At 42.5% G+C, this 27,116-nt stretch overlaps 1 protein-coding gene and 1 long non-coding RNA gene across 4 annotated transcripts in view; one reads left to right on the top strand and one right to left on the bottom strand.

Moving 5' to 3' along the window:
* The window catches only part of KPNA4 (karyopherin subunit alpha 4), a 68,887-nt gene extending 46,282 nt beyond the window's left edge, over nucleotides 1–22,605 (bottom strand). For 2 of the 3 annotated variants that reach the window (XM_001363121.5, XM_007502282.3), the window contains exon 1: nucleotides 22,447–22,605. In XM_001363121.5, coding sequence (XP_001363158.1) covers nucleotides 22,447–22,515 — 69 coding nt within the window. In that variant the 5' untranslated portion in view covers nucleotides 22,516–22,605. Of the gene's footprint in view, nucleotides 1–21,944; nucleotides 22,098–22,446 lie in introns of those variants that run through there. The other variant, XM_056807492.1, reaches the window with a different exon arrangement.
* Nucleotides 20,703–21,485, top strand: LOC130455839 (uncharacterized). The gene is made up of 2 exons (XR_008914018.1): nucleotides 20,703–20,814; nucleotides 21,177–21,485. It is a non-coding gene; the product is annotated as an uncharacterized LOC130455839 (long non-coding RNA).
* Nucleotides 22,606–27,116: the final 4,511 nt, after the last annotated feature.

Below are 27,116 nucleotides of genomic sequence, written 5' to 3' on the forward strand. Positions count from 1 at the left end.
AAGGATTCTAGGGGCAAGAGACGAGCTTTAGAGAAAATGTGTTGGGAGCTAAGTGAAAAATAATATTTAAAAAATAATAATCAAGCACCCCCCCCCCAACCCCACCGGGTCTGGTATTGGTTCCAAAGCAGAAGAGCAGTTAAGGGCTAGGCAATGGGGGTTAAGTAACTTGCTCAAGTCAAATTTGAATCCAGAACCTTCCACCCTCAGGCATGATCTCAAAGCATTGAGCCACCAACTTACCCCCAAGTGAAAGAAATTTTGAAGACAGCCTAGAAACAGGGTGAACAGGCAGAAGGGAGAGTGATGGCAGGGCAATGCATTTTTCCACCTACAGCTGACTCTTTGTATTCTCATGTGGGTTTTTTTCTTGGCAGAGATACTGAAGGGGCTTACCATTTCCTTCTCCAGCTCCTTTTATAGATGAGGAACTAAAGCAAATAGGACTTACCCAGGGTCACACAGCTAATAAAGTACCTGTGGCCAGATCTGAGCCACCTAGAGAATCTGAATGAAGGAACAAATTCCTATAGAAATCAGAAAAGCTTGGGATGAGAGCAATGAAGTAGTGGAATCAGGCTACGCCAGGAGAAAGGCTACCTCTCTGAGACAGGAGGGAAGGGAGGGAGAGAATGAGAGAGATGGTGGCAACAGCTGTTATTAGGATTCAGAATAGAAACTCATCATCAGACACTTATGAGCCGTATGACCCTGGACAAGTCACTTAACTCTGTTGGCCTCAATTTCCTCATCTGTAAAATGAACTGGAGAAGGAAATGGCAAACCACTCCAGTATCTCTACCAAGAAAACTCCAAATGGGGTTGGGAAAAGTCAGACCTGACTGAAATGATTGAACAACAACAAAAAATATTAAATATTGGTACTCGGTATTTGTTCAAATATTTTATGTCCTCTGTTCTTAACTGTCAAAACAAATGGGTAGAAAATCATGTTTTTCTATCCTGAGTGTGCATCCACACCAGCTGATCTGAGAACACTAATAATAATAGCTAACATTGATAGCGCACTTTTAGATTTTCAAAGCACTTGACTCCCACGCAATTCTAAGCCCAGAGTTTTCCCTGTGGCACCAAATAAACTCCTGTTTAGCTTTTACAGTACTATGACCTGGGGGCTCAGGGATAGAGAGGCAAGCCTGGAGATGGGAGACCCTGGACTCAAATCTGTCCTCAGATACTTGCTTCCTAGTTATGAGAGCCTGGACAAGTCACTTGGCCCTCACTGCCTAGCCCTCTTGGAACCTGTACTGTATGAGTCTAAGACAAAAGGCAAGGATTTTAAAAAATGAAATAAAAGTCCTATGACCTGGCCCTGATCTCTCCTTAGTCTCTCTCTGCAGGTGGCTTCCCTGCTTCCCTCATCTCTTTCCTTCATCCTTCTCCATGCCCTGGAGGAGAGCGCCCTTTCCTTCTGGCCACCTCAAGTACCACCTTTCGCATAGGCTTTGCTCATGGGGCCCGATTGGGTCCTTCCTTCTCTTTAGGGCGTACACGAGGAAGTGGCACAGAGCCAGTGTTTTAACATACACCTGCTGGCCATGCTGTGGAGAGGGAGCCTTCTATTGGCTCCATCTCTCTGAATCCCTGGCCCTCGCCCTGCCCACCCCTCACCCCTCCATAGTCAGTGCTGGGTTGACTGCTCTCGATTTTCTTGAACATTCCACATCCACGTGAAGCTGCCCTAAGGAGAGTGTGAGGCCCTCGGGCTCTGTCTTCCTCTGTCCAAGGCCTCCAATAGTGCCTCTCTCATCTGTGCCACAAATGGCAAGCCCTTCAAGTTTATGGGATGGAACTGAAAAGTATTGTTTATGAGCAGGGAATCAGTAGTCAGGGAGAACAGTTAAAGCTGAGCTAGTAGCAGTTCTATAAATCTGGGCCACTGTCCTAGGCCCTTGAACTGGTTTTTGGAACTTAAGAGGTTTTCACAGAAAAGGCAGTCCAGCAAGTAATGCTGAAAAGCAACAGAAGGCTTGGCTTAACAGGAAACACTTAGAAGCATAAGGTGAGGGGGCCCAGAGCAGGGTTTGGAATAAAGGCTCCAGCTAAATAAAGGCTAAAGCTAAAGAGACAAAGGCATGGCCAAAGGCCTGTCCGGGAATATGTGCCAGTAGGTGAGATCTTCTTTAGGCATGGCTAGAGGAGAAAAGGGATCAAGGATACTGACCAAGAAGTACCCCAGGGCGTAGAGCTGGGTGGCTCAGTGGACTCAGAGCCAGGCCCAGAGACAGGAGGTGCTGGGTTCAAATATAGCTTCAGACACTTCCCAGCTGTGTGACCCTGGGCAAGTCACTTAATCCCCATTGCCCAGCCCTTACACAGTACTGACTCCAAGATGGAAGGTAAGGGTTTAAAAATAAAAAGTGCCCCAATGGCCTGGCACCTGGGTGAGGATGTGGGTCTGCTAGAGTGAGAGCCCCATAAAAGAGGAGAGACAGCTCAGCAATGCTGACCAGCACAAGGAGTTTCAGGTTTAACAGGTGTCCCCCCACCTGGTTTTCTATCTGGGATGTCACAGGTGAGGAAGTACCTTTGATAAGGGAGGCTTCATACAGCATATAACTTTCTAGGTACATACAATTCCAGAAAAAAGAATTCTATGGCCAGACAATAGAAAACCTGTCTAAAACAGAGCCAGTGATTATCTTTCTCTATCTCCCTACAAAACTTCCCAATGATGTCAAAACTACCATCAATCTTCTAGTCCCTCAGGTTTGTCACATTGGGGTTATCTTGGACTCCTGACTTTCCTCTTGCCTCCTATTTCCAGTCAGTTGGCAAATATTGCCATTTCCCTCTCCACATCGTGCACACCTGACTCCTTTTGGCTTACAATAATGGCTGATTCTTCCTTGCTTTAAGCCTTTCCCCAAACAACTGCCAAAATGGCTTTCCTTGAGCATGTATGTGAGCACATCACTGCCCTACTCAGACTTCTTATAGGATCAACTTTAAACTCCCTCATGTGTCTTTTAAAGCCCTTTAAGGCCTGCTTCAACCCTGAGCTCCATCCCTTATCACACATAAAACTCTGCTTCTCACATTCTGTAATTACACTGAACCGGCCCTCCCAAACACAGCACTTGAACTCCCATGAGGCCACCTGTCCCTTGATTACCTCTCAAAACCCCTTACTTCTTTCAAGAAAGATGCAACTCAAGTACCATCTTCCACATGGAACCTTTTCTGATGCCAGCAACCAGTGCTCTCTCTTCCTAACTCTTGGGCATTCATTCTCTATTTGGAGATTGGAAAGCTCCTCAAGGGCAGGGATTGCCTTTGGCCTGTTTTTGTATTCCCAGGGGCCTGGCACAGTGTGAGGCATATAATAGGCACTTCATAAATGTTTGCTGAACAACTTGGGTCAAAACTTAACTACCAGAGTGACCGTAAATAATTTACTTGACTGTACCAGGCCTGAGTTTTCACCTCAGCAATGTGAGGAGTGGTGGTGGGGTGGTTGCAGAGATAGCCTTGGAGGTCCTTTCCAGGTCCAGATCCCATGGGCTCCTTGAGAGTAGAGACCGTTCCATCTTTTTGTCTTGGTATCCCTATCAAAGTGCCTGACACAAAGTAAACCCCAGGGTAGTCCTGAAGAATCATTGAGACCTTCTGAACTATGTAAGTGAGCAAGAGTAGATTATCTAAGGCACTTGTCCTTCAGTCCACTCTGGGCTTCAGATATTACAATAGGAACTCATGAAACCTAAGGGGTTCTTTAAACCCCTTAGGGTTTAAAAAAAAAGTCTTCTATTAAAAAAAAAAGTGGTAATCTGGTCTCTTCCTGAAGAACTCTAATAATGAGGAATGTATTGCCTCCCAAAGAAGTCCACTCCACTTTGAAATGGCTGTAACCATTAGATATTTTTAAAAAAATGACATCACACCAAAATCTGTCTCCTAATAACTTCTCTCTGATGGTCCCACCTCTCAGAGGCCAAGCAAACAAGTCAAATCTCTTTTCCAGGGGGCTACTCTTTAAGCACTTGACAGCCATCAGGTGTCCTCTATGTTTCCCTTTCCAAGGATAAACTTGCCCATTTCCTTCAACTGACTCTTAGCATGGTTTCAGGTCCCCTAATTACCTTGGTCACCTTCCTCCTGATGCACATCAGTTCATCAATATCTTTCTTCAATTGGGGTCTATTCCAAATGTTCTTGAACCAAGGCAAAATACAGTGAAGTTGTAATCTACTTAATTCTAGATAAAGAAGTATTGGTTCTTGGGCTGCCATATCAAATTTAACTCACATTGAGCTTGTAAGGCTTCTAAAATCCCTAGGTCACTTTCACATGAAATGTTTAAGTTATAAAAAAAAGGTCTACTGAACAAATCTAGGATTTTATACCATATTGTCAAAGGTAAAAAAAGACATTTCTCCTTGTTAACAATCAGCAAACTATTTTTCAGGGATTGTATGTGCTTTGTGTGGGTGTTTATTATGTCAAAAATGTGTGTCAAAATAAAATTTATAAATATTTTTTTAATCAAACTTAAAAAAAAGAGGAAGGTTAGAACTTGGCATTTCATTTTACCAGATAGAACTCATTTCCAGCCTGTCTCTCTCCTTTGGATCCTAGATCTATCATTTAACATGTTAGCTATCCTTCACCCTGAGATAGACTGAGCTACCTTTGAGCTAAACCACTTATCAAAACCCAAACTACTCTGTATTACTCACCTGAGACTCCTCTGACCCCTATACCTGTGTGGTAGATTAGATGTTTGACTAGGAAATGCTTTTGATTAGGTCTCTCTCCCTTTACCTTTTAAACTGTTGACTTCAAATAATTTAATCTTATTTCATTTGAATTGTGGTAAGCATTCCACCTACTGGCAAGTCCCCAGATCCCAAGTTAAGAACTCTTACTCAAAAAGTTCTGACTCTAAGTGCTTTCACACACCTATCTCCAACTTACCCACCAGGAGATTTTATCCAATAATCCTAAAATGTCAATATACTCATTCGCAGTGATCTCTAAGCACAGAACCTATGTCAAAAAGTAAAACGTTACCTCAGCTTTCCCAGTTCTTGTTTGAACCTCCTGCTGCTTCAGAGATTTTTGCTTCCCTTTCAACATGAATACAAATAAGTCAAGCCATTTATAATTCATTCTAAAGTCGGACAGCAATCAGGGTTCTCTAGTTTGAAGTCTTGAGTCTTTCTCTCTTAAAGAACATTTGACCATTTTCTCTCCTTTTCTCCATAATTTTTCAATCATCATTGACAAATCAGCTAATCAACCACCTCTACCAATCCTTTTAGTATCCTGCCATTTAGATTGCTAGGCATAGTGATCTGAGGTAGTCTCATATTCATTTTATTTTGGATATTAATTCAGTATTGACTATTTTTGTTCTAAAAAGTTTGAAAGATGAGGCAAGTAAAATCAAATAAAAAATAAGGATTGAATTCAATTGCTTTTGCTTCAAAGAATATGCTTTCCCCAACTATAACTAAATCTAAGATGACAGGGCCACTTTCTTCCCAAGGTTCCCATTTCTGCTTCAGCCACCAGGTTTCCTCTCTCCTCATTGTTTAGGAGCAAGTAGAGAAGAGTGATGCCCTCCTTCTTCAACCTTCTGAAGAATAAAATTATCAGCAAGTTGACTGAAAGTAAACCCTTGCTTTGAGTTGCTTCCATCCCATGTATTTCCACCGTCATGTTCTAGGCACAATCTCATTATTCAAAAGCATGGAGTTTACCTCCTTATTGCCCATATTCTGCATATTTCTGCATGGTCACTTGAGGTCATGAATATCATTAATGCCCATCTATATAGAAATTCTCTTCTTTGAATTACTGGGCCTATGAATTCTTTATGTTGTACCTGCCAATTTCTGTAGTATCTAGTTGGGCAAAGTGACAAAAGGCATATTTCCCTCTTCTATTTTCAATATAAAACTCTTTTGATCAGGCCGTTAATAGTTCATGGTCAAAATGGAATGAGAATACTCTACTGGGAATACCCATATAGTTGGTCTTCTGCTATTCAAAAAAATTTTTTTAATCAATAACTGGGATAAAGGCAAAGAAAGCATGCTGATCAAATTTGCAGATGACACAAAGCCAGGAAAGAATGGCACATACTACTGGTTAACTGAGTTAGGATCAAAAAGATCTTGACAGTCTAATTGCATTGGAAAGAATCTAAAAAGGTGAGATTCACTAAGGATAAATGTAATGTTTTACACTTGGTTATAAAAGGATCAATTTTGCTAGTGTTAGATGGAAGATGCATGGCTAGACAGCAGTTCTGAAAAAGATCTGGAGGGTTTAGCAGATTATATTTTCAGTGATTCAGCAATGGCAGCAAAAAAGGTAATGCCCTCTGGGGCAATGTTAATAGGAATCTGCATTTTAGGAAGAGGGAAGTGATAACCTCATAGTTTTCTTTATTAGATCTCACTTGGAGTAATGTGCTTAGTTCTGAGCACCAGGGCTTAAAAATGACACTGATTAAGCTGTTGAATGTCTCTTAGAGTATAGGTCAGAGGAGTGACTGAAGAAACATTTAAGCATTAGCTTAACCTATAGAAGATTCAGGAGGGACAAGATAGTTGTCATCAAGTATCTAATGGGTTACACTTCCCTATCACATACAAAAATCTAGTATTTTTTCTTTTTTATAGTATGGCAACTTCCTATAGTATTGGCTGCAAATGGGTAAGTGAAATATTACTGCATTCTGTCCTACAGACTTGTGGGACAGAAATTACTTTAAATTGGACCCTAATACAAGGGCCTATTATGAATTTATTCTTGTTTACTCAAAATTTTATATACATAGATTATGATATTTTGATTCTGATTTTAGAATTTTTTTCCTTTCTCCCAAAAGTTTAAGTTCTGTCTTTTTTCTTTGTTTTTGGTTGTTTTTTTCTTCTTTTGATAATTGACTCAAACACTCTCAATAACTCAATCTTGCATCCTGAGCTGAACTGGGCGTTTCTTCACACCCACTTCAGGGGGGTGAATTGTATTTTGATAAAAATTCAAGATTTTGAAATTTTGTTCGAGAAAGATCTTCAAGGAAGAAGCTTGCTAACTCCTAAATCCAGAAAATGAACTGTTGCAGAAAGATGCCAGAAAACCTGCACCACATCAAGAAGATCCAGAATGAACTTTGGGTGTGGTTGATTGAACTGAATGAAGTTTGACTGAACATTTATTTGAATGTATACTCTTATGCCAAAAGGGCCAATAGGCCCCCTAATCAGTTTTTGTCAATGTGCCCAGCATACATTGGCTTTGCTGTCTTTCTTCTATTTCCCCATTTCTATCAAACTGTTGTAGTTTCCTCTTAGAAGGTGAAATTTTGTATGCACCTGCAGTTAGAATTTAGAGGTGTAAGATGATTATGTTTAGTGATCAGTTGGGGAGACAAGTCCCCCAAACATCATCAGGAGGGACTGTGAATTTTAAATTTACTCCACCCTGCTTAGTCTAACAAACAGGAATGTCTACAGCCCTACTTAAGGATTAAGTGTTGAGAAGGATGGCCTATGACAGACATGTGCTAGCAAATGACAAATCAGAAACAACTGACAGACCCCTGGGCCATCTTAAGTCAAACTTAAGCTACCATTGGTACATGTGAGACGCAGGAAGTAATGTAAAAAAAACGGCTTATATATTTCACGTGACTTCCTCTCTTGGCGGAGAGGTGGCTCTCTCTCTTTTGCGGCAGAGAAGTGGCTGGTGGCAGCATGCTGGCTGTCTTGGCGTTTTGGAGTACTTGCAGCTCTTATCTAGGCTTGGCGTTGAGTGTGCTAGGTGAGTGAATTTAGACTGATTCCTTTTTCCTTTACCTTTAAAAGCACTATCCTCTTAGGAGGCCCCTCATCTCAGAGTAGACTTCCTGGGCTGGAAGCTTAGTTTTAATCCTCGAGGAGGCCTCATGGCTGAGGTCTCTGAACTTCCCTTAGCTTAGGCTAGGCCGGAAAATTCTTATACCTCTTTCCCTCTTCTTCTTAATTCCTTCCCTCTATATTAATTAAACCACCACAAAATTCTCAAACTGATGAGTATTTTTATTGGGATTTGAATTAATCCCTGGCAACCAACTAAATTTATATTCAGTTAAAAAAAACCCTAAATTTACCCCTTACATAGGCTGGGTTACCTGTTCTATTTTTTGGGTGAGGGTTTGCTTCACTTTGTCCTATCAGAAACATTGGACAGAGGTCCAAGAGACGATTAATATCAGGAAAAATTTCTTTTTTTTAAATTTAAATTTAATTTTCTTTAACCCTTACCTTCCATCTTAGAGTCAATACTGCATATTGGCTCCAAGGCAGAAGAGTGGTAAGGGCTAGGCAATGGGGGTGAAGTGACTTGCCCAGGGTCACACAGCTGGGAAGTGTCTGAGGCCAGATTTGAACCTAGGACCTCCCCTGTCTAGGCCTGGCTCTCAACCCACTGAGCTACCCAGCTGCCCCCTCAGGAAAAATTTCTTAACAATTAGTGCTGTCCAGAAATAGGGTGGGATATTTGAAGAAATGATGGGTTCCTCTTTCTTGGAGGTTTTACATTAAATACTGGCCACCTATTTGTTAGGCATGTTAGTTATAGTAGAGATTCTCTTTATGAATGGGTTGGGCTAGATGACTGTTGAGGCCTCTTTCAAACCCTCAAATCCTCTAATAAAGCTATGCCAAGAAAGCAATGAGTCCAAGTTCTGAACAATTATTTTGTAGCCAAGGTACCTGTAAAACAAGAAGTATTTTTTTCTGGTGGTCATCAGGAAACTTTACAAAAGATAAATGTTTGAAAAGCAGGAATGTCATAACAATACATTAAGGAAAAAACAACTTTTAAACAAATGAAGCAGCATTAAATACAGCAAGGTTCAGCTGTGGGATCACAAAGTCATTACAAGGGGTCTATAATCCCCTATGTAGATTCAACACAAATTTTTCTTTATTGGTATTGTGACTCATTATTAGAAATATTCTTCTCAGTAGACTGGACAATTAATGCCTTACAAATATGTATTACCATGTTTCCAGATGTAGGAAATGTCATTAATACAAATTCACTTATAGGTATGACTAAATTCATAATAGTTTTTTGTAATCATATACTTTCTAAAATAATGGATGCCCCAGAGCAGCTAGGTGGCTCAATGGGTAGAGAGCAGTGTTGTACCTCTACCATTACAGCAGTCCTAGGGATGGGAGGCCCTAGGTTTAAATTTGGCCTCAGACACTTTCTAGCTATGTGACTGTGAGCAAGTCATCTAACCCCAAATAGCCTAGCCCTTACCGTCCTGCTACCTTGGATTCTAAACCACTGAAGGTAAAAATTATCCCCCCCCCCCCCAAAAACAATGGATACCATCATGAAGGGAAGGTTAAGAGGGAGAACCCATGAAACTTTCTGATGTTGAAAAATTAGTCTCTATGCCAGAAAAGAAAAGGAAACAGTGAAATAATGAGATATCTCAAGTGGAAAGAGCAAAGAAAGTGTAAGGTGGCAGAAACTTGTTGGGAAAGACAATAAAAGAGGCAAAATTCCAGAAGCTATTTTAATAACAAGCAAAAATGAGGAATATCTCCATATTAAATGTAGTCAAATCTTGTCATTTCTACCATCAAGACTATGTTATGGTCGTGCCCTTCAACCCACTCACACACCACATTCCAGGTGCACAGGCAGGCCTTTCTCCCCTCACACCTGTACTACAAAAGCCTGGTACGCAGCAGGCGCCCTGACTCAAATCTCTTCCCATTCCAATTCATCATCCACTTAAACTGACAAAATAATGACACTAAAGTGCAGGTCTGCCTTACTCACCCCCCAACCTCTAGTGGCTCTATTACCTCACAAAGCATATAGAAAATGCTTTGGTTTTTTCAATCGTTCCTACCTTTTCAATCTTCCCACTATCCTCCCCTCCCCATTTATTCTGGCTGTTCCTCTACCTCCCAACCATATGCCCACTGTCTGGAACCTTCTTTTACCTCATTGTAGCCTCTGGGCTTTCTTCAAAACTGAATTCAAATTCTACCTTCTGTGGGAGGCCTTTCCTGGTCAGCTCCACAGCTAGGAGCCTCCCACAGAGATTACTTTCCATTTATTCTGATGAGCAATTATTTGTACAGCAGTCTCCTCCAGAGAAATGTGAGTTCCTGGAGGGTAGAGACCAAGTTTTCTCCCTTTCTTGGTATACTCAGGGCTAAGTGCAGCAAATGGCAAATAGTACTTAAATGCTTGGAGACTGATTAACTTACCAACTGCCCTTCCCCCCCACAAAATTAATATCAAATTTTTAATGCTTCCATATGCAATATAGACTAATACCATTTGTTGCTTTAGGAAAATGGAAATCCACCTAAAATAATTTCCTCTTATGGGAAAGGAGCTGGACATTTGATTTCATTGGTATAAGGAATTCCCAGCTGAGTAAACTCTCTTTCCCAAGGCAAGCAAATATCTTCATATTAAGACGCTTAAAAACACATCTTTTGCTAAACAGTTATCTCTTTAAGTAAGAGAACTGTTTCCCCTTTGCCTATAAAGGTTTATTTTAAAATCATTCCACAGCAGAATAAATTGTAAATGTTCTAACACTTTTTGGAAGATAACTTCCTTAACTTCAATTTGTACTTTCTAAACATTAGAATTAGACAATTCAAATGTGCATTTTGAGTCTAAGTACTGTGATTGAAGCAATGAGACAAAGTTGGAACAGGAATGTAAAAAGACTCCCAAATTTCCTATGTACTGTGGGGCAGGAAGAAAAGGGATGTTCAAATGGAGGTGCTGCCCTGCCACTTCCTTGGATGGCCTCAGGCAAGACTCAGCTCCTAAGCAAAAGAGGGATGGGGCTGGACTATGAGGCCTTTAGAGTCTCCAGGTTAGTTCAACAGATGATTGCCTAGGAACTTGAAAGTGCTCAAATGTGTCTGCTCTTAGTAAAAAGGCAACTACTTGAGTAGAATCAGTTTAACTCCAGCCTGAGAATACAAAGCATAACTTGGGATAATTATAGCAGAGTAGTATTTAAATAATGCTTTAAGACTGGTAAAGCACTTTTGATTTTAACAACCCTTAGAGAGAAGTGCAATTATCACCTTCATTTTACAGATGAGGAAACTGAGGGTCAAACATCTACTAAGTGTCTAAGACAGGATTTGAATTCCTAACTCTAAATCTAGTGCTCAGTCAGTCCAATGTCACCTAGTTTTCTCATCCAAGATAAAAGAACCTAAGTTTTCTGTTAAATTAAGTCTCCAACACTAAAATGTTATACACTTTCTTTCTGTCATTCTTTGATATAGCTAATTTCCATAGTACCAACAGATGCCAGGAAGTTCTCTGGATGCTGAGCTTTGGCAATGTTTCCTTTTTGTCATCTTCCTTATTCAAAGTCTCCCAACATTTACCATTTCTTGACTATTTGAGAAGTGCTGGTTAAGTGAGGTCTTAGTATCTACTACATATCATGTATATTCTGCTGGAGGCCTGATAAGGAACGGAGATAGGGTGAGACAAGGAGACAAATCATACTGACTCAATCAATCAATAAGCATTTATTAAGCACCTATGTATGTTTCCCACACCGAGAATAATCCACTGGACCAGTGGCAAATGTTCTCTTGAATAGCTTTACTACTCAAATTAAAATCCCCCCCCCCCCCCATATTTTACAGATATCTTAAGTGCTTTCACTACTCTGGAGCAGGACCATATCATCTTATACCTGGACTACAGAAATAACCTCCTGGTTGGAATCCCTGCCACAAGTTTCTTCCATCCCTGTCCATCCTTCAGTCAGCTGCCAAAATGACTTCCCTAAAGTGCTGGTCTAACCATGCCATGAACCTAATCAATAAATCAATGGCTCCCTAATACCTCCAGGATCAAAGAGAAAACCTTCCATATATAATATCTCACCTGGGCTCTCTCCAGTTTTACACTTTACTCTCTTCCACACTTATTACTGTCTTGTGGATCAAGGAGGTCAAAGGACTCTCCAACTTCCCATGCTTTTCCACATTAAATTGCTAATGCTCTCACTATCTGGATTCAAGGCCTTTCCCAGTCCTCCTTTTCTCCTAGAGATTATCTTCCATCTACTCTGTTTATCTTGTTCATTAAGGAAAGGGAAAGAAATCCACATTTGCGTAGTATCTGCTATCTGCGAGGCACTTTGCTAAGTGTTTTACAAAGATTATCTCATTAGTTACAGGGCGACTTGCAAGTTTGTCTCCTCCATCAGAAAGTTGGCTACTTAAGAGACAGGACAATGCTCTTTCCCTTCTTTGGTTGCTCAGTGCTTACCATTTAGTATTTGGCATATAGTAAGTGTTCCATAAACATAAGCTGACTGATTATCTGCCGAGTTGGAAGAAAGCTGAATGAGATGGAAGTGTGTCCAGACATGTCTGAAGGAATGTGTGAACTAGAAACTGCTTCTTCCCATTGGTGCACACAGTGCCTTTCCCCGATTAAACTTCACACTGGTACTTTCCTTCACTAGTCCTGGCTTACTCTATACTGTCCTACTGCATCTTCATTCATTACCAAGTGTCAAATGCACAAAACTGGTCAGGAGGGCACTGAGAATGCCCTCTTGGAAGCGCACGCTCAAGAGTTGGGGGAGCAGGCAGGGGGAGGGAGGCTGGCTCTATGTCTGTTGTAGAGGAGGCCTAGAAGCTCCAGGAACTTTTCCCCAGTAGTTTTGTTTACATCTTCTTTGTTTTGCTAACTAGACTGTTAAGACTGTCAAGAAGGAAAAAAGCATCACTGGGGCCAAAGGCAGAGGCAGTGGGCACAGACAGTGCCCACAGACTTACACCAAACATTTCCACGCAAATGATGACCCTTGTAGCCTCCCTCCCAAAGCTCCTGTAAGGTAGGTGGTGCCAATATGATTATACCTATAGTATTGAGGTCAAGGGGCAAAACGGAGGTACCAGACCTAGTATGTGGGCCACAGGGATTCCAAACCCTGCACTATTTTCACAGGAGGGGGTGGGGAGGAAGGTTTCCTGATCAACACTGGCTGGTAACTCAAGTCAAAGGAGAGGAGCATCTCAAATAACAATGACTTACCCAGAGTTACAAGCACCAGCAGAAGGGAAGCAAAGATTATCACAAACAGTTTCAAAGAGTTTACATTTAGTTTCCCTCTCTTTTCAAGTTTAGCATTTCAAGCAGCTCTGGGCCCAGTGGGGTCCAATGGCTCCCAGTGCCGGAGTCTGGCCAGATGCATCTCAGGCGTGTTGACAGACCTGTAACTCCAGCTCAGAGAAATGAAGGGAGGGTGTAGAGAGAGGTGGGAAGACAAGGCTCTCAAAGATGAGGTGATTCTGAAAAGGCCAGAGAGCAGAGTCAAACCTTAGAGACAGTCTAGTCCAATGCTTTCTTATTTTACAGCACAGGACCCTGAGGTCTAGAAGGGTGAAGTAACTGACTTAAATGAACAAAAAGGGAGCAGGAAAGTTAGAATTTGAACCTAGTTACTGATTCCAAACCCAGTGCCCTTCCATTACAAAGCTAATGAACTCAGAGCAAGTATGTAGCTATTCCTTTAGTGGAAATTCTAATATTTACATGGGACTAGAGTTGCTGGTTTGGGGGCAGGACCAGGCCTGGAATATCCCCCCCCCCCCCCCCCCCCCGCCTATTAGGAGTTTAGGCTTAGCTCTGAAACTCTATCTTCTCCCTATGGCTTTCTATTGAGAGCCAGGTGGCACAGTAGAGCCCTGGATCTGGAGTCAGGCAGACCATGGTTCAAATCCAGACTCAAATACTTATGCTTATGTGAAGCTGGACACATCATTTAAACTATTTGCCTCAGTTTCTTCCACGTAAAATGGGGGTAATAATACATCTCCCTCCCAAGTTGTGAGGATCAAATGAGATATTTGTAAAGTACTTTGTAAACCTTTAAGTGTTATGTAAATGCTAGCAATAATTATTAATATCATTACCACTTCCTTGTCATACTCTGGCTGCTGCTGCTATTGTACTACCTTAACAAAATTGCTGAAATGTCTGATTTTGGAATTCTCTCCCTGGAACTGAACTGTCCCAATAGGTGAGACCCCAGCTCTATCCCTGCTTGCTTCTCTCTGGCCATCTTTTTATTGGACTACTCTGTAGGCAACTCCTCTTGCTCTGAAACAGTGATAAAATCAATACCATGACTGTTTTGAGAAAGAGCACGTTGAAAGACTGCCTTACCTATAGCTCCATTCATCATCCCTAGAACTTCTCAGACCAAAAGGCCTTACTTAACATACTGTTTCACCCATTAGAAGAAAAGCAGAGGGGGCAGCTGGGTAGCTCAGTGGATTGAGAGCCAGGCCTAGAGACAGGAGGTCCTAGGTTCAAATCTGGTCTCAGCCACTTCCTAGTTGTGTGACCCTGGGCAAGTCACTTGACCCCCATTGCCTAGCCCTTACCACCCTTCTGCCTTGGAGCCAATGGCTCCAAGACAGAAGGTAAGGGTTTAAAAAAAAAAAAAGCAGAGATGATTTCTTTTTCATATTTGTATCCCCAAGACTTAGCGTAGTGCCTGGCACAAAGTAAATACTTAATACTTTTATTTTTTATTCATAAATATGGTAAATAAAAAGAGAAACTATCTGAGTAAATATGACATCACTTTAATTCAATTTTGCACTATTCATTGTTTATGAGACTCTCTCCAAATTAATTAGGATATAGTCAGCTACCATTTTACAGAGTTTAAAGGAGGATCAAGAAAAACCTCTAAAAACATCATGATTTTTTCTTAAACCCTTACCTTCTCTCTTAGAATCAATACTGTGTGTTGGTTCCAAAGCAGAAGAGTGGTAAGGGCTAGGCAATGGGGGTTAAGTGACTTGCCCAGGGTCACACAGCTGGGAAGTGTCTGAGGCCAGATTTGAACCCAGGACCTCCCGTCTCTAGGTCTGGCTCTCAATCTACTGAGCCACCCAGCTGCTCCCTAAAAACATTATGATTAAGGTTCATAATGCTCCAAAGTATGCATCTTCAAATTTTTCTGAAAAGGTAACCCATTTAACTGAAAACAACAAATATGTGTAAGGCTGTGTGTTAGGTGCTAGGGACAAAGATAAAAACTCAATAATTCTAATTCCTAGGTGAAGGTAATGAAGATATAAAGTACTAGCACTAAGAGAGATAGGAAATGGAAATGAGGGAAGAGAGAATTCTAGGCATGGGGAATGGCCAGTGAAAATACTGAGTTGGAAGTTGGAAAACTGAAGTGTCCTGTGCAAAGAACAGCAAGAAGGCCCCTGTCACTGGATTGCAGAGTACATGGAAGGAAGAAGGGCTCTAGAAGTCCAACAGAGGATTTTCTAATAAGAGTTTACTGAGTAGAGGTGACAGTCAAATCTGAACTTTAGGAAGATCAATCACTTTGAGAGTGGAGGACACTGGACCAGGGAGACCAATGAAAAGGTTCCTACAATAATACAAATGTGAGGTGATAAGAGCCTACACTAGGATAGCAGTGTCACAGGAGAGAAATCTGCATATGAAATACTATAAAGGGAGAATTGACAGGATCTGGCAACAAATTAGTTATGAGGGGTGAAAGAACAGTCAAGGTTGCAAGTCTGGGAGCCTCGTAGCAAATAGAGGTGCCCTTGACAGCAAGAAGGAAGAGAGGAGCTGGGGAGGCTTTAGGGGGGAAAGATAAGAGTTCAATTTTGGACATGTTAAGTTTCCAATGTAGCTGGACATGCAGTTCCAGAGACCAAGAGGTAGTTGGAAATGTGCATGAGACTGCAAGTCAGAAGAGGCCAGGGTTGGATAAATCAATCTGAGAAGCACCTGCCCAGAGATAATTGACACTATTGAGTAGATGAGAAATTGTATTGATGGAGAAGAGGGCCCCAAGTTAGCAGGCATGACCTAAATGAAGATCCAGGGAAGAAAACAGCCAAATAGGAGATCTGGGAGAAAGTAAAAACTAGAGAAGAGAGTGATCAAAGGTGTCAAAGGTCAGGAGGGGTGAGCAAAGGCAGGTAGGATCCTGATAATGCAAGTCAGAGGCAGGCCTGTGCTTTAGAATTATTTGATAGGAAGCTCAGTAAATGAAGGTCAGGGTGGAAAGGGAAGGAAGCTATTCAACCAGTCCAGCTACTAAACACTCAAGCATTTATGAACCAGCTTTGAGGTCCAGTGAAGAGGCTGGATTCAGAGTCTGAGAAGCTGGACCCAAATCCCAGCTCTGACCATTACTAGTGATCTAGGTAATCTCTCCCATGTACCTTAGTTTCTGCATCAATAAAGAGAAAGGGTTAGACCTGAAGGGGCTCATCTATCTCTAAATCTATTTTTGGCATGCAAGGTATTAGAGATCCAAATCTTGGCCCTCAAGTAGCTTATCTTCCACTAGGAGAAAGAAACACCCATACAAAAATGTCAATACAAAGCACAAGGTCACCAAGAGCTAGAAAGATCAATGCAGACTTTCTGAAGTAAGTAGCCTGGGTTGGGCATTGAAGAAGGCAAAGGTGAAGAGGGAGTGCATGCCAGGAATTGGGGAATAGCCTGTGTAAGGCATGGAGGCAGGAAATGCCTCTGTCCCAGGAAAACAGCAAGTAGTTCAGTTTGGATAGAATAGAGTCTGAAGAAGAGTAATAAGAACAAAAAGCTAAGAGTTTGGCTTTTATTTTAAGAGGTAAGAGGAAGACACTAGTATGTTTTTAAGATTAATTTTATTATTATTTTGCCAATAATTTGCCAATATTAATTTGGCAGCCAAGTGGAGCATAGATTGGTGAGGAGAAAACCTAGATAAGATACATGTTACACTGGTCCAGGGGAAAAGTGATAAGGAATTATCAAATGGGCTTAATTAAAAAATTTTTTTAAATCAATTTAGTCAATATTGACTCAGATTATCTGAGATCAACCCCATGCTTTGAAATGATAAAGTATTGAAACAAAGTATAAATTATCACACTAAATTTACTCTTTGGTTTTAGAAACTTTAACTTTGAGACTTTTACTATTTTTTTTTTTTGACTGGGGAGAATTTAGAATTCCGGAGAACCCTGAAATCAAGCTAGCCTTCCTTCCTTTCGTAATGAGGACTAAAATCTAGTCAGTGGTACAGTGGATAGAGCCAGACATGGAGTCAGGAAGACCCAAGCTCAAATTTAACTTTAAATATTTACTAGCTTGGTGATCCTAGGCAAGTCATTTAACCTCTGTCTGGCTCACTTTTCCTCATGAAAATGGAAATAACAGTAGCAGCAACCTCCTCAGAATTGTTGTAAGGATCAAATGAGATAAGTAGGTACAATATTTCTTTATTTCTTTATTCCCCCATAGAAAAATGGGGGCAAGGGATGCTATAGCTAGAGTGCCTAAATATAGAGTACTATCCATTTTTATTAATAAGCCATACACATTCAACTACACTCTCAGGTAAGGTTATAAGAACAACATCCTTGAAAATATAACTATGGGGGTATTTGGATGGCTCAGTGGACAGAGAATCATGCCTAGACACAAGGAGATCCTGGGTTCAGATACTTCCTAGTTGTGTGACCCCAACCAAGTCACTACTCCCTTACCAATCTTCAGCCTTGGAACTAATATACAGACTTGATTCTAAAATGGAAGGTAAGGGTCTTAAAAATTTTTTTTAAAGAAAATGCAGGTATAGACTGTTCTAAAAACGTAAGACAAGTGTTGATTCTATTATTCAACCCTAGCATTATATGGTTCTACTCTGTTTTTAAAACCACTAAGTTATTGTAATAGTAGCTTTTTCCCTGTTCAAAAAGCATGAAGAGAAGGGTAGGAAGCCCAAATTTACATTTTTGACCCCAGTGAAAAGAACAAATAAAAGCACAACTCTGCTATAGTGACTGTCTTCCTGGAGTAGCAGCCTACAAGTGTGAGGAAGTCCTCATGTACAGAGTTAGATTGGGGTAAAACAGATAACCCCCCTCGTAAGTTCTAAGGACATAGGGAAAGAGCACACAATAGCAGATTTCCAGAGTACAAATATGAAGACAATAAATCTAAATAAAACTTCCTTAAGGGAACTCAAAAAGTAATGTGTAGAAGTTTAAGAACTATCAGTAGGTAACGGGTCACTTACTGTCCTTGAAAGTGAAGGAGAGAATGATTGTTTCATCATTAAAATAATGGCCAAAGTAGGTATATGTTGCTTTAGGCTGCTTGGCAATAAAAACTGAAAGATTCAGTTATAATGACACACCAAATATAACAAAATTAAGGCCCAAACAGATGATTAACTGACATGAGATCTAATTTTGCCCTAAGAGTGAATGATGAAGAAAGAAAATGGGAATTCATATGAAACAAAATACCTATATGACATATCAGCAGAGAATGCTTAGTGCCCACTCATTCAAATGTATAGCATATGTATAGTATCTCACTTATCAGGGGATGTGGAAATTAAACTAGTCTTATTCTAGAAGCTCATACACTACTTATATGATCAAGTAACACTAAACATATTACACATAGAAATAGAGGAAGCTGAATTGTAATGTCATGTGCACACACATATTTAAGGTGATCTTGAATAGTGAGACTAATGATTGGGAAAAAAATTGAGTGAAAGTTCCTCAAAATGATAGGTTTTCACCTTTGTCCCAAAGAAGGGAAGTAGAGATAGGTGCTACCACATAGCCTGTTAAAACACAAGAGCGGAGGAGATTTTCAGTGCAAAAGGGAAAGTGCATCTGACTGGAACCACAGAGACAAAGGGACAGATAAAACTATAAAGGGAGTTAAGAGAGAGGGGCAGGTTGGACTTCAAAAGCCATTTCTGAGACTTACTGCCTCTTGGGACTGTTCTAGTCATTTAGTCACTAAACAACAGAGCCCAAGACAATTCTGAAGACTTTAAGTTGCAGAACAGAGGTACTGGCTTCCGCTGGTTTTGTTCCCTCCCTGAGAGTTCTCTCTACCACTGAAATGAGAGGTCCAGACTATATCCTACTTTAAAAAATTCTTTTAGATGCCAAGGTCAAATACAACCAACCATCTATGGGATAACAAAATCATAGATGGAGGGCTGGATGAGCCACTGGAGATCATTGAGTCCGACAGTGTCATTTTATAAATGAAGACTTGTCTAATGTCATAACAGACAGTAGGCAGTAAAGCCAAGATTTAAACTCCAACTTTCTGACTCTAGACCAAACACTCTGCCTCCACTTCAGCCCCTTGATGGTAGTTCCTTGAGGTATCTGGAGATTAAGTGACTTGCATAACAGGGTTTCAGAGGACGTATTTATACCCAGGTCTTCCCTTCTCCAAGCTCAGGATTTAATTCCCCATACCACATTGCCTCTTCTACACAACATTTAACTGCAAATGTGCATTTTGAATCAATTTTATTTTCTCATTTTTAGAAAGCTCAACACATAAAACATTTATAACAACCTTTTTACAAGATGAAAATATTGCTCCCAATAACCTTACATATTTTCTCACTTTTACTAAGGCTCCAAAGGCCCATGCCAGTGAGTAATGCTGTAAGAATACAGAAAAAAAAAGAAAGGCTGAAGGTTGCTTTAGTATTCTATCTTTTAGCCTATAATTATCACGATACACTCCTCACTACTTTGGAGCACTTATTAAAATAGCTTAGTACATGTGAAAACTAGCTTTTAAAAGTTTCACTTAAGGAAAAGGTGTGACATCTTCATATTTCTAAGTAAATATATTCTGCTTCTCATGGGCTAGTACAAATTACAAGTAAAGTAAAACATTAATTCATGGGCAGTGCTGAAAGTTAATTCCCAATTTTTATCAACTAGAATTCAATATTAGCACTACTTGGTCAGATGACATACATCCTAAACATTTTAGGTGGTTTACATGATTGGTTTATTGTATGAAAAAATAACCATAGACAGTAATTATTCTATATGTTCCAAGATTTGTGGCCAGAGAGGCTGTTCTTTAAAATTTAACAGCTTAACAATGCACTTAGTCTGAACAGAGTTTAGTGACAGGTCACACCTACCCAGCCTGCACTTATACAGCAAAATATCTGCTTACTTAACTTAGTTAAAAAGCTCTAGGTCCTTTGCATGACTTGTGTACAAGTAATTCCAAATATCCATGATAATTTAACTTAAAAAAAAAAAAAACAAAAACTGACTGGGTGTGGTCATGGTCATAAATTAGGGAGAAAACTTTTTTAACTATCAGTAGCATTTTTAAAAGGTCAAAGAAAATATTACAATATTATTTCCTACTTAGAATAAATTGTTTTATGTTCTATTTTTCATAAAAGAAACAATCAATTTCAAAACATATTGAAGGCTTGAGAATAATAATGGCTCTTCCAAGTTTGTAAACCCTTGATGTCTATGATCTCCCTTGAACCTCACAATCCTATGAGTGGATACTGGGGACACTGTTCTTCCCTTTATAAATGAAGAAACAAAAGGCTCAGAATGGTGAAGAGACTTGCCCAGGTACACATAGCCAGTGACTGTCAGAGGCTGGATTACAATTCTAGTCTTCTGAAATCCACCTCTGACATTCCTTCCACTGTATAGTGTCTCAACTGATTTGTTCATGAACTTCTCTTTACTAGTTTCAGAACCACGTAAAACATGAAAAAGACTCAGATCAGTTTAAACTGCATTTCCCTAGAAAAGTTGTTCTAGAAGCCTGGGCACCCTTCACTTCCTTTGTTGCCTTGTATCCCCTCTCTATGGTTACTGTCCACAATTGAACAGTGATACTGTCACACTCCAGGAAAAAAAGGTGAAATCTTTGCTGGTTCTGTCATCAAAGTTCCTTGAAAATTATTCTAAGGTATTGGTGGGTGGGATGGGAGAGGAGTGTTAGGGATCAAAGTTAAGAGAAAGGGGGAAATTTAACAGATAACAGTCAATTCAAACTCTGAAAACTATGACCTCAGACAAGTTATTAGTTTGTACCTACACTGTCCTCTTTTGCTTTTAATGACTGGAAAAAATGAGTATTTTGGGGATCTATTTCAGGGCTTCAATGTAACTTAGGTAAGGTAACATGAATGAAGCAACGACATACAAAGAATCAATTACTTTGAATCTATTAAATTCTCCTCCCAGCCTGCTAACCCTCATAGAGGAAGTTTGAAGGTGACAAGAGGCTCCCAAGGCACTTTCCTAAAATTAACCCATTCATATTCACAGTATTCAAGAAGCAAGTGCCAGGTTCCCCCAGCCTTAGAGATGAAAGGATGACAAGGCCAAGTGGTTTGCCAAGGTTACATACAGACTTCAAAGATAAGTCGAAAACTTGAGGACTCTCTCCTGCAAGTTATTAAGGAAATGCTGAAAAACGCCAGTCCTCTGCCTCCTCTAGTACTCATTTCATCTCTAAGCTCTCAGAATACATGGGGTCAAGGGGAGTAGTAGCTTTTTCACTAAGAATGTCAGCACCTAACTAGATATGCTCAGTTTTGTCTGTATGCTTTATTAAAAGACCCATTGTGCCACCTGTCCAGACCTTTTGTGATATGGGCCTCTGCACTGCCGCTGGGATGGGGGGCCAAGAACTCCTGCTAGGACTGCACCGTCCCCGAGGGCCTGGACTCCCACCCCGGTGACAGAGGCTTAGTCACGCCTACTTTGTCAGTCTGGGGCGTGCCGGCACCATTTTAGAGTCCCACTTCGTGGGGCCGCAGGTGAAAAATGAAAATCCTGCCGAGTAGACGGCTGCCACCTCCAGCTTAGTAACCTGGGTCACAGGCTGGCTGGGGAGATTCCGCATTCAGACGACCAGCGACCCCAGGAAGAGGATCTTCCTTTCCTCCGGTGACATCCTTAAGGGAAGCCTGGGCCAGGAGCAGCACAGGGAGACCCGGCACGTTTAAGCAAACCCAGATCAAAGTTTGGGAGTCTGGCCTTTTTCAAAGGCCGCCAGAGAGCGGGCCGGCTTGGGCTTCCAGGAGCCCGTACCTTAAGTCCCGAAGTTCAGCGGGGGCTGAAGGACCCGCCCAGGGAGGAAGAGAGGTGGCGGGGAGCGATGACAGCTCGGCCTCCGGCCGCCCCGGCAAGGGAAGGCCCCCTGCTGTGACAAGGCCCACGAGGCGCCCTCTGAGGCCACCGCGCCTCTCTTCCTCGCGCCGGGTAACGACGGCGGCCTAGGCCGAGCCTCCCCGTGGTAGGCCCCGGCCCCAAACTTCCAGGCACGTTAGCGGAGGCGTCACGAGCGGCCCGCCCCCCGCGCCATTCCCAGCCCTGGCCCCGGCTCCGTCTCTGGCCCGGCTCGGCCCGGCCCGGCGCTGGACGAGAAGCCGGCGCGCACGCGCACTGGGCCTCTCACACTCGCCTCACACTCACGCTCTCACACGCCCGCCCGCCCGGGGGCTCCCTCGCCTCCTCTCCTCGTCCTAGCCCTCCTCCCCTCACGCCGGCCCGGCCCGCGCTAGCTCCCGCCCGCCACCGCCGCCGCTCTCACCTCCAGGTCGCGGCCTTTGTTCTTGAAATTCTTGAGCCGTTGGTTGTCCAGTTTCTCGTTGTCCGCCATGGCCGGGCCGGCGCCTGCTTCCCCCGCCCGAGCCCCGCGGGATCCGCCCCAACCCCCGCGCCGCCCCTCCCAGGGCCGCCTCGGCCGCCGCCCGCCCTCGCCGCCGCCGCCGCCGCCGCCGCCGCCTGCCTCCGCCGCCGCTTGCAGCTCTGGCCCCAAGGACCCGTGCGGCCTGGGCCGCGGCAACGGCGGCCGAACGTGTGTGCGGCTGCGGCTGCGCCGGCCGAGGCTCCCGCTGCTGCTGCCGCCGCCGCCGCCGCCGCCGCCGCCGCTCCTGCCACTGCCGCTGTCGCTGCCGCTGCTGCTGCCTGCCGGCGGAGAGGGGGAGGAAGCCTCGATCTGAGGGCCCCGGCGCCGCGGCCACGCCCCCCGCGCCAGACCTGCCCGCTCATTGGGCGCCCGGGCCCGGGCGTCGGGCGAATCAGCGACGCCGAGGGAGGTGGAGGGGCGGGAAGGAGGGAGCGGAGAAGTGGGAGCCAAGGGAGGGGCCCGCCCAGGAGGGGAAGGGAGTGGAGGAGAGGCGGGGTGAGGAGGCGGGGTGGGGAGGATGGCTGGCGGGAGCGAAGCGGGAAAGGGAAGGGCGGGGGCGGAGGGGAGGCGGGAGGGGGAGGGGCAGGGGCAGGAGTGTCCCCCTAGTTCAATGCGGGGGTAGCATTTCTTTCACTTTCTTTTAGTTTGGTCTGGTCTTACCTCTCTCACAACCCGCTCACTTGGTGCTTCCCACCTACTTCTCTCTTTTTACCCTTTCTCTCCTCCCCCTTCCGGATCTCTTCTCTCTCACCTCACCTCCATTCTTTCTCTTCTCTCCACTTGCTCTCCTCCCTCCCTCTTCTCACCTTCTCTCCCGTTTCTCCTTCATTCTTCTTCCCTCTTCCCCCTCTCCTCTCTCCTTCTCTCCCTCTTTCTTCCCTCTTCTCCGTTCTTTTCTCCTCTCCTTTCACCCCTTCTGCCCTCCCATTTCCTCTTCTCTCCCTCTCTCTTCCCCTCCCCTCTCCTCTATCCTCTCTTCTCCTCTTTCCCCCTTCTTTCTCTTCTCTGCCTATTCTCTCCTCCCACTTTTCTTCTCTCCTCTTTCCTTCCCTCCTCTCTGTTCTTTTCCTCTTTCTTCCCTGTCTTCCTCTCCTCTCTCTCTTTCCTCTCTCTTCCCTTTCTCCCTGTCTCTCTTTCTCATTTATTCTTCTCTTTCTTCCCCTCTTCTCCTCCCAAGATGTTTCATGCTTCAGCCTCTCCAGTGAGAGAATGGCTGGTAGGAGGAGATGGATCCAGACTTGAGAGATTCTCCTCCTTCCTTGATGGCCCTGCACTCCAAGGCTCTAAGTAAAGGGCTGATAAACTGGGGGATATTGCAGGGGCTAATTGCATGGCTAGAAGGAGTTGTGACCTGCTTAGGTCCTGGGATTATAGGTTTAGAGATGAAAGGGAATTTAGAAGTCATGAAGATCAGCTTGTTTTTTTCACAAATGGAAAGACTGAGAGCCCAAGAGTGCCTTGCCCAGGGTCACCCTGCTAATATACCTATTGGGCAGGATTTGGACTCAAGTCCAAGCTCAGAGTTTTTTCCACTGGACTACCCAGCTGCCTCTTAATGATTGGTGTAGAGATGAAACAGACTTCAGAGGTGCTTTCACTCAATCATGCTTATGGATCATTACAAGAGTGTGGATTTTGGCAATGATAATGTTCAGAGAACAAACTGGCAAGGATCAGAACCTTTTTGGTCATTATATAATCATACCTACGATAGTATAGTAATATAGTATCTTTTAAAAGAAAAAGGATGAATTCCAGTGACATCCTTTATCAGAAACTTCATTGCTAAAAAGAGAAGTACTATAGAAAACACAGCTTTTTCCTAAGATTTAATTTGGGCTGAGGGTAAGTAGGAATTATAAAGAGGAAGGGGAACAAGTGTTTATTAAGCATTTCATATCTGCCAATTTCTGTGCTAAGTATTTTACAAATATAAATTCTTTTGAAAATACAAAGAGATACTAACTAATATTAAATCTTCTCTATCCCTCTCCAGATTACCAGACCAGAGGCAACAGAGGAGGGAATCAAGGTTTGAGGGTGATGCCTAGGGGCTCAATTTGTGCTCCTGAAGAGAAGGGAGTAGAGTCTTTAGGGAAATTTCTTCAGTTGGGGACAAAGCCTTTAGTCATTCCACAGTTAGAGATAAAGCCCATTAAACCATCAGTAAATGTAGGTTGGTATCAAATTGTATAAAACTTGGAATCAGGAAGACCCAAGTTAAAATATGGTCTCAGGCACTAGTGGAGTCTCTCATTTGTAAAATGGGGATCATAATAGCAGCTACCTCACAAAAATATTGTGGGGGGTTTAAATGAAACAATATTTGTAAAATACTTTGACAACCTCAGTACTATATAAATGCTAGCTATTATTATTATTATTATTATTATTATTATTATTAATGACTGATACTTGACCATATCCTGTGGCTGAAAAACATAGGAGGACATTGGGCACCAAGAGAGCCCATATGTTGGATATCCAAAATCACAGAAGTGGATGAATTAGGTAGCATTGTGGCTAGAGCATGGGGCCTGAGAGTTGGGAGGACCTAGATTCAAATTTGGCCTCAGATATTTCCTAGCCTTTACCACTCTTCTATCTTAGTATTCATACTAAGATAGAAGTTTAGGGTTTTTTGGAAGAAAAGTCACAAAAAGGGAGAAAAGGATTAAGAAGAGGAAATCTGGAGACAGATTTCAAAGGCCCAAACCTTTCAATAGAGTCATCTCTGTTTAGCTGTAGCTGGATAGGGACAATTTTAAGCTCTTCCAGGGATATATTTTTTGTGTGCTTCAATGGATGCAAATAACTCTACTGTGAATGATTTATAAAGGTTTCTTTTTGAAAACAGGAACTATGTTATAAAAGAATTTCATCCTGGAAGACTCATTAAGTGAAACCTCAGTGTAATTGTATATCTGGATTGAGGATTGTGTTGATGAGTTGAAGATGAAAAAAAACAAAAACAATAGACAACCAGGGAGTTGTTTACTAAAATTTCTCTAGGTCAAAGATTCAAATAACCACATATTACCAAAGAAGCCCTACCCTGTGATTAGATGTCATCTTGCCAAAAGGCATCCTATAAACATTGGTGTACATGAGCATCCAGGCAGTTCTGGAAGCAAATTGCAGCTCTAGTTTCATGGTTGTCATGCCCTCCAGAGGGACTTGAGCACAAGATCTCAAAGACCCTACTACAGAAATTACCTTGGGCCAGTGGGAACAGCTTTCCACCGCTGAATCCCAAAGCTGTCTGGAGTATTTAAGAAGAGTCATATCTTTTATTTTACTAAGAGAATGGCAGTAACCAGAATGCCATGTCCAAAAGGACAGTGGTTGTAGAGAGAGAGGTCCAAAATCAGCTTCTGATATTCCCTGTAGGGCCTTAGGCGTCATTGATCTTCCCTGGGACTCAGAACTCCTGAGCTTCTGGGATCTTTTCCAGCTGTAGTCATAGGATTTTGGGATGTTCACTTGGGGGCGGGGTTCAGAGGGATTTTTGGCTGGTCCTCTCAGCTGCTAGAGCCTTCTCACTCATAGCTTCCTTATACTACTTTGTATTTTGTCTGTACTGAGCGAGACAGATATTCACAGAAAAACAGAGAGATAGAAAGAGAGAGAGAGAGAGAGAGAGGGAGGAAGGGAGAGGGAGGGGGAGAGGGGAAAGAGAGAGAGAGAGAGAGAAAGAGAGAGAGAGAGAGAGAGAGAGAGAGAGAGAGAGAGAGAGAGAGAGAGAGAGAGAGGGAGGGAGGGAGAGGGAGGGGGAGAGGGGAAAGAGAGAGAGAGAGAGAGAAAGAGAGAGAGAGAGAGAGAGAGAGAGAGAGAGAGAGAGAGAGAGAGAGAGAGAGAGAGAGAGAGAGAGAGAGAGAGAGAAGTAGCTAGATGATAGAGGTAGACAGGGAGATAGAGGCAGCTATGTGGCACAGTGTGTGCATGGCCTGAAGTCAGGAAGACTGATCTTCCTGTATTCAATTTTGTTCTCAGACACTTATTAACTGTGTGACCCTGGGCAAATCACTTAACTCGGTTTTCCTTAGTTTCTTCATCTGTAAAATGAGCTGGAGTAAACAGTCCAGTATCTTTGCCAAGAAAACCCCAAACGTAGTCACAAAAAGCAGGACAACTGTAAAATGATCCAACAACAACTAGGTGATTAAGGTAGATAGAAGTAAAAAGATATTTTCTCCCATTAGAATGTAAGCTCCTTGAGAGCAGATGTGGTTTTTATGTTTTCTTTCTATTTTGAGTGATTAGGACAATGCCTAGTGCACCGTGGGTACTAAATAAATGTGTGTCGAGATTGGCCTGGAAGGATCCTTTTATTGGTAGAAGGAACTTCTCATACAAAAACACTTTCCCCTGAAGCAGATCTAGACCTTATAATTTATAGTTTTTGAGAATTGTGTGAAGGCACTGAGGTCAAGTGACTTCCCTGTTTTTATATAACCATCATGTGTCAGAGGCAGGACTTGAACCCAGGACTTCTGGACTCCAAGTATGACCCACTTTTTACCTTACTGTATCTGATACAATTAGTCACAGGTCATCCATGGGCTAGTCTA

This window comes from Monodelphis domestica, chromosome 8 (genome assembly GCF_027887165.1).
Source record: "Monodelphis domestica isolate mMonDom1 chromosome 8, mMonDom1.pri, whole genome shotgun sequence".
NCBI lineage: Eukaryota > Metazoa > Chordata > Mammalia > Didelphimorphia > Didelphidae > Monodelphis > Monodelphis domestica.